At 33.8% G+C, this 8648-nt stretch overlaps 1 protein-coding gene across 2 annotated transcripts in view; it reads left to right on the top strand.

Annotated features, from left to right (window-relative positions):
* Nucleotides 1–8648, top strand: part of LOC106867959 (hyccin) — a 327707-nt gene that overhangs the window by 302342 nt on the left and 16717 nt on the right. For both annotated transcript variants that reach the window (XM_014913039.2, XM_014913040.2), the window contains one exon: nucleotides 6489–6576. In XM_014913039.2, the coding sequence (XP_014768525.1) occupies nucleotides 6489–6576 (88 nt within the window). The remainder of the gene's footprint in view (nucleotides 1–6488; nucleotides 6577–8648) is intronic.

Raw genomic sequence — 8648 nt, 5'->3', positions numbered from 1 at the left:
TAGTTGGGCTATGACCCTCTCTGTAACTTTCATAACCTGATCTAACAGCTTGATGCCTCTGTAATTATTTGTATCTAAAGCGTCACCTTTACCTTTGTAGCAGTTGACTATGATGCTGCTACACCAATCATTGGGTATGACTCCTTCGTGTATCACCTGGTTCGTAATACGGGTGACTAGGCTATAGCCAACACTGCCAGATATTTTGAGCATCTCTGCAGTGATTCCTGATGGGCCGGGGGCTTTCCTGGTCTTCATACTCTTAATACTCTTAATTGCTTTATTGACATACTAAATTCATCATTGAACTCATTACTAACCCTTACTTACTGATTGTGCCTAATATCACCATATCACAGAGCATGGGACCCTGTGAAGAACTTTGGCTAATTTTGTTTCTAATCAATTTTGCTAGAACTCTTTCAGGAACTTTCATTACCTGGTCCAACAGTGTTCTTCCTCTATTATTGCTTCTCTCTAGATCATCTTTTTGCCTAAGTAGTAGTTGACAATGCTTCTATTTCCCTATTCATCTTGATGATCCTGCTAGTTTGTCTTCACATCCTTAATAATGCTTCCAAACATGAATGGTTTGTTCCTCTGTTGCACCAGCTTGGAGAAGCTCCGCTTTCTCCCATGCATTTTTCTTATTCAGCAACCTCATAATTGCATTTCTCTGCTTCTCTCAGCATCAGTAAAAACAAGTTGTTTTTATCATTTTGTTTGCTCTTCTCCCCAACAATGTTTTGATTGTTCTTTCATAATCTAGAAACCTTGCACCTTTGATCCCAAATCAAAGAACATTGGCAAACAACTTACTTTTTGGCATCTCCTCTCCTCAGTATATCTTATATCTAAATTCTCTTTTAGCTACTTTGCTGATCTTCTAGTCTTTCCAAGCCTTCTCAATTGTTATAGTTTTATTTATAAACTTTTGAGAGGACATGAAATAATTCATCTTGTTTGGAACTGCATTTCAAAGTACATATGAAACTATAAATAATAGCATGTAAATAATGGATTGAAAAACCCTTTTGGACAGAAAAAATAATCAAAGGCTGTCTTCGACTTTTTCTATGCAAAAGAGTTTTTTCTCTCCAATGCTTACATGCTATCATTTATAACTTTATATGTACTTCAAGATCCTTTTCCAAAATGTTTAATCCATGGACAAGTTTGAACTTACCTAGCTGCATCACTGGAAATTCTAGAGTAGTATGCCATTGGTCTAGCTTAAGTAAACTCTTACACTTTTCAAGATTGTTTAACAACAGCGATATACAAATAAATATGTGTGTGTGTGTTGAATAAGTTTTGCAAATAATCGTTGATGGCTACAAAAGTGCTGTTGTTTCACTCCTACAAGTTCAACATGGCTATCATTTTATTTTTTAATTTCATATAAATATGAGTTCTTTTTTTGGCTTAATAACATGCTGATCATTATCACACACACACACTGATATATATGTATTACCATTGATGTTAAAGTATTGCCTAGAATGGAATGCCAGTTAGCAAATAAGGTTAACAACACATTGCAAATCGTGAAAAAGAACCATTCCAAGTATGTGAACAATTGTTTATTAATATTTGATAGTGTTTTTCTATTGAAACTCTTTTCATTTTTAATATGACTCCATAGCTTCTCAGTACCTTGAAAGATCTGTGATAGATTTACATTACCAGCCAGTCTTGTCAACCTTGGCTTTGATGTTACTTCTTTTTGTGAAGCTAAGTAACAACATTAAATATTTAAAATACTTGTCTTTTCAGTTTTGTGATGCTGGTCACTGTAAACTATATTCAGTTATATTTCTCTATCTTAAATTGGTCAGCTGATAATTTGGGATCAAGTTTTAACCTCTGGTTCTTATTCTAATGTATATTTAATGAATTCTATCAATGTTGTATTGTAAATATATATATAACATCTTCTCATCCTCATAATCAGCTGCAAACTTGAGATGGATATCTAGATAATGAATTATGGGTTCATTACAATGTTGTATTGTGCTTCTGTACAATTTTTTTTTTCAGTAATCACGATTAGTGAGAATGGGAAAGTAAAACCTAATGATAATAGGCTTATAACCAGTGATGAAGTGATGATGACGCAAGTATGTGTCCATTGTCATTACTCTTGAGTTTATTTGAAATTTTTATAGGATAAATGTTATACTACACTTCATTATTGTAACAGAAATGACCAAGAAAGAAGGCCAAGTGTTTAGAATTTGTTCCATTAGGTTCTCATATCAAATTATTCCAGGGTCAGCTTTTCCTTCCATCTCTCCTTACGCAACAAAAATTTTCTATCAGTGATATATTATGATCAAATTCAATTGGCTATACAAAATTCGGTCTTGTAATTTGCATAACAACACCAACATTACTCCTACTACTACTGATGATGATGATTAAGTTTGTCCTTTATGTATCTCAAGATGACCAGGCTATCCACTTTGTGGGTTTTGAGGCGGCTTATTAGGTCAATTTTAACATGAAATTTATAGTTACAATGAGGGAGGGCATGTAGTATCAGAGTCAGGATCCAGTGGGCTTTTGTTTTTCTCTGCAGTCTTTCTATCTTTAGTTTCTATGGCCATAGCAGATTCAGAGTACTGTACTCCAGAATACATATCACTATGTCACAGTGAGTGATCCTGAGCAAGATGGTCGCAGATAGACTGCGTAGGCTGCTCTATGCTACAATTTTCCAAGATTGTCTTCAGTGTGTCCTTGTATCTCTTCTTTGGTCAACCATGGACTTGAGAGTAAACTGTTAGTTCACCAAAGAAGATCTGGAGTTGGTCATGCATGCTATATGTCCACTCCACCGCAGCTGAAATTTGCTCAGGAAAGCATACACGCTTGACATATTTGCTCTTTCAAGCACAGTTATATCAGGAATTTTATCCTGCCACCAGGAAAATCTTATGTTGAACCACTAATAATAATACTACTGCTGCTATTATTTTTACTTTTACTATTATATCATTGCTGTGGTTGTAATATCTAAGGTGGTGATAGTGGTTATAGTAGTAGTAGTAATTGCATGATTACCACCACCACCAGTACCAGTTGATTCTACGATATCGAGTGCTTATTCAGAATTTGAAGCAGTACAGTCCAGTATTTTTAGGAAAATTTCAAATGATAGCTTTTCAATATCGTTTGGTTATTTGGTATATTCTCTATCAAATATACTTTTGTAGCAACCTCATGCAACCAGAAAAAGTTTTTGTTGTCCAGTTTTTCACCAGTTTACTAGACCAAGAAGAATCTAGTATTTGCTCAGTCATTTGGGCTACATAAAACAAAACGAAAACGAAATTCCCTCTAATTTTTTTCTATCTTTTGTTGTTTTATGCTTTTATTTTACTCCCTTTCAACTGTAATCCACCAGAGCAGCACCATGGAACAGAGTACCATTTGTTCCTTCATATTTTGGCTGCCTTAAATGAAAAGGCATATTGAAGCTGGACATGGCATCAGTTCACTGTATCTCATATTTTCTCAGTTTCCTGTACCAGTTATAATATTTCCTTTTTTGTTTACCTTGGTATCATTATCTCTCTCACCTAACGTATCATTCAAAAACATATGTGTAACAGTATTTCTAGAACATTGAATTACACATTTGACTTTACAAATATAAACACAAGTGTGTAAGGATTTTCTGCAACATATGCTTTTATTAGGGTTGTAATTTGAAACTTATTTTTCTGTGCTTGAATTACTGTAAATCACGACCTTAAGAAGAACTGTTTAAGTACTTTGGATTGTTGTACCACTTAGATTGGAAGAGGTCCACTCTTCTGTTGGTAAAATAAAAGAGAACTATTATAATTCATTTATTGCTATTATCTCTGAGTATCCATATTTCTTGTATTGGTAACTACTGACATGATTGAACAACTCAGTTTGTGTTTCCAGGTGCATTTTGATATGAATGCATTATTGATCTCAACATTTAATCAAATAGCCTTCTTTCTGATAACAGCTATGAAATCTTCACAATTTGTATTCTGACTTACTACTATCACCTCATTGTCTCAAACTACATCTGTTTTTTTTTGTTTTTTTTTCAGTTGACAGTAAGCTTAAAGTTACTCTTTGTCTGGCTTAATAATCTGGCTTTCTGTTTTCATGTTTAAGCCCTTTGCTCTTGACACTCAACATAATGCCAAAGACTATGTGTTTTAGTTAATTATTTATTTGCTTCAGCCAGAGACAGTACACACCAGCTATGGAGTATCAATTTAGATTATTCAATTACCAGGTAACTTAAATTAATCTTAGCAGAGAATATTGTGAGCTTAATATGAGTTACTACAATTTTACTGTACAGAATTCCATAACCAACTATTTCACTTTACTAACTGGCTCAGTTTTCTCTAGCACTTAACTAAATAGGAATGTATTGCTTATTCACTTTCTACAAACTCACTTGTATAAAAGCACACGTACATGTGCACACACATACACGCACACACACTATGCAGATTCACTTGTACCTTGTATGCACATCATGCAGACTCACTTGTATTTTGTACATATGTATGCACATATCATGAAGATCCACATTTTGCTTGAGAAGTACATGTTTTAGCCTGTTATCTCTTTGTTAACTATTCATTATCTGTAGCATTCACTCTTTTTGAGTTCAGCTTTTTACTACCTTTTGGTTTTCTATCGAGCCTCATTGAATTCATTTCCTAGCAATTCAGAAGGAGGCTAATATGGTGATGTCATGCAAGCAGATGAAATTTTGGTTGTTCACAGTTTACCGTGTTTATTGAACTTCTAGAAATTCAATATTCTTTCAGACTGTTTGGCTATATAAAGAATCATTGTCTTAGTTTTTTCCTCAGGACAGTAGTAAACCTTTGCTTTACTCTTTTTTCAACTGTAACCCAATAGAGCAGCACTTTAGAATCGGCTATTTATCCACTTACATTCCACTTGTATTTAATTAGAACACACACTTAAACTGAATGAAAAATTAATTCATTGTATCTTATCTTCTGTCAGTTCCTGTTTCTTTTTTTTATTTACCTTAATGCATTTATCTGCTCTCATCATGCGTAGCACTCAAAGGAACTTTAGATGCATGTATATAACAGTTTCTATAGCAATGAATTACATATTTGACTTTAGAAGTATGAACATAGTATTTTCTACCACACAAACCCTGCTTCCATATTGTTGTAATTTTAAACTTATTTTTTGTGTATGAATTACTGTTCATTTCAAACCCATACACCACCTAACTTTGAAAGAATAAGTATTATTTAATGAATTATTGTATCACTAAGGTGAGACTTCTGGTGGTTTGAGAATTACTATGATTAACATATTGTTGTTATTGTAATGCACCTCTATTATCTACACTCTCCTTATATCACACATATCAAAATTACCAAAATATCATCATCAAAATTTTATGTGCATTTTTCTGTGCAGTAAGAATGGGAAGGATTGACAAACTTAAATAATTATAGCATTTCTTTCAGCATGAATTTGTGACTGAATATGTTTCCCCATGACACATTATTGCAGTCTTACCCAGTGCTGATAAAGTAGTTGTTTTCTTATTTCTGTGTCTTGAAACAAAGAAATGTAACTTCATTGGATGTATATAGTGTGTGGAAGGGGGCAAAAAATCAAGCACTTTGATGAATTTATCACGAATATTGTTTGCTCGTCAGATTTGTTGGAAATAATGTAATTGAGAAAATAAAGATGGTTTTGTTGTAAAGTATTTGTTTATAGTAGCTGTCCTTAACCTGGGTCTAAGATAGGTATTATTGGGGTTGGCTATAGAGGGATACTGGGTTTTCAGAGAGGATATGACTGTTTTTAGAAATGAAATATTTCAACCAGTTTGTATACTTACACTTTAAACATATTTTCGAAGAAATCTTTGTCTGGATTAAGATATGAATAAGTCACTGTGTTTCAGTGCACAAAATCATGACTGATGGTGCACCAATATTATTACATTATGCAAGCTATTACCTTCTGAAGTAAGTTCCACAAAAATTTAACATGTATGTATGTGAGGGCTTTGATCCATACAAATATCTGAAAAGAGATAGAAATTAGATAGTATTACTAGAAGAAATTATGAATAATAAAAAAAACTACAAAATTCACTTCTATTTGATTAAACTAGTTCAACTATTACCTGAGAAAGTTTAGATAGGTTGTTTTTTTTGTTTTTTGTTTTTTTGCAAAACATGAGGAAGAGACATTTGTAAAACACTATTTAGTGAAAGGGGTCACTGAGCTATAAAAAGTTGCAAACCACTGGTATATTAATCAGATTTAATTTGTGTTTTGTTATTGAACTTTGACCTTTTTTCAGCTTTGTTTTTACTTATTTGTTCTTTTCCTTTCATTTGTTTTCCCTGTATCACAATTAGTTTACAATTCATTACAATGTCACCTAATAGTTTTGTGTTCTTATTTTTCTTTACTAGGTTCAACGGTCAATCAAAACTAGCAGTTAAAGCTGTGGAAGATATTCACCATAGGGCCACATATGAACTTTATGCAGATGTTCTGCTTGTAAGTAGTTTATGACTTAAATACATATTAATAATGTTTTGAAATGTTGAAGATGGCTTCAGATCTCAGAATTTTCATCCTTGTCTGGCATAAGCATTGGGTTATTAAGTTGCCCATCTATCTCCTACGTCTGGTTTTCATCTCTTTGATAAGAAATTTCTTTGTCAAATAGTTTCATTACTGTGTATGGTATAATTCCCTTGATCTCCATATTCCATACAATCTGATGTGCTTAAAACTTTGGTTCTGATGTCCAAAATCTTCTGTCTGTACATTAACAATCTATTTGTCATTTCCAACAACATTAATTCTTTCTTTACTATAGCACCAACATTTGTGAGAATTTGCCTTTTGCCCTTATAGGGAACAAGGCAACTGCATGAGTACTGGTAACATGATAAAATGTTTCACTGTAAAGTGATTTACAATCAAATAGAGACAACACATGTTCTACAGAACCCTTTAGTCCTGTGTTGTTGGAAGCACAGCATTCTTTAGTGTTGATGCCATGATAGACTGCACACAATACACTTAGTAAAGTGTTTGGTGTTAGGAAGAGTGTCTAAGTTTCATTTGATTTTTACACTGGGTCCTGTTTTGATTAACCTTAGAAATCAAATTGGCCCAAGTATTTTACTGGTATTAATTTTATTTGACCTCATCAAGATTTAAAGTAACAAATGTGAAATAGCAAGGTAGATATCATTAACCAAATACCTTATTTTCTGCATTTACTGAAATCTTCTACATGGTTTTATTTAATGGGATTTTCAGACGTAGCCATACGAGCAGTTTTGTAGGAAAGGAAAGCTGAAGCTAAATTCTTTGGGTAATCCAAACATTGAGATAAAATGTGTGCATAGCTAAATATTTTGTTTGCTTTATTATCATAATATTATCCAGCAATAATATCTAGGAATTTAGCATTTCATTACAATTTTTTTTCTCTCTCATGGGTTATATATGCAACACATAGATGAAGAAGTATTTGACAATATAATTTTCTCTGCTGCTAATCTATATCCCTTTTCCCTGCAGTATACATTCAATTATGATATTATCTACCAGGGTTAGAATGTGAATCAACAGCTTTATATATCAAATGTCAACCCAACCTTACCAAACTTTTATAGTTGATTGACCCAAGGTATGATAATATTTATCAAAATTAGTAAGGCGACGAGCTGGCAGAAACATTAGCATGCTGGGCAAAATACTTAGCGGTATTTCATCTGTCTTTACATTCTGAGTTCAAATTCCGCCGAGGTCGACTTTGCCTTTCATCCTTTTGGGGTCAATAAATTAAGCACCAGTTGCGTACTGGGGTCGATCTAATTGACTGGCCTCCCCCCCCCAAAAAAAATTTCGGGCCTTGTACCTAGAGTAGAAAAGAATATTTATCAAAATTAGCAGGATGTTTGAGGCCTTTGAAGAACAATTGCTTCATATAAAGATTACAATGGTTCATTTTTTTCACAGTGTAATAATTTTAAACTGGGTGAAAGTATCAAATGTGTCTATTTAATAATTTGCCCCTGACATAGCTCCATACACTTTTAGAACTTAAAGAGGTATGTATTTTATTTTGTGCATTCACCTCACATTTTCTATGATGTTTTTCTTTAATGTTGTAGAGATTTAATGCAGTTTTAGTACAGCTTATTTTTTTTTTACGACTAAATCCACTTGCTAACGTCCATGTTTGGCAGACGGTTTAACATTTAGTTTTCTCCCTGTCTGCTGAGAATGGGCGGTGTGCTTTTCGACTCATATCAGTATACGCACCACCTTTAACAGGTAGGCCGGATTTCTTTCGACATCTAGAAGTATTCCTAGGAACGTCTCATCCTTTACTTTTAGTGGGGGATTGAAATGCTACCTTGGACACGCATCTAGACTATGTGGGCAGAGATAGGAATAGACGGGGATGCAAATGCCTCAAAGACCTGCTCAGCCACTTTCAACTGTCTGACAAGTACCGACTCGACCACCCGAATGCGCCAATGTGGACATGGACAAACCGCATTGGGTCGTCGAGATCGTATCTAGATAGAGTACTGTGTAGGAGAGTA

Source organism: Octopus bimaculoides, chromosome 2, assembly GCF_001194135.2.
Source record: "Octopus bimaculoides isolate UCB-OBI-ISO-001 chromosome 2, ASM119413v2, whole genome shotgun sequence".
Lineage (NCBI taxonomy): Eukaryota > Metazoa > Mollusca > Cephalopoda > Octopoda > Octopodidae > Octopus > Octopus bimaculoides.
The sequence above is the reverse complement of the archived record's forward strand: the minus strand, read 5'-3'. Positions and strand labels throughout refer to the sequence as shown.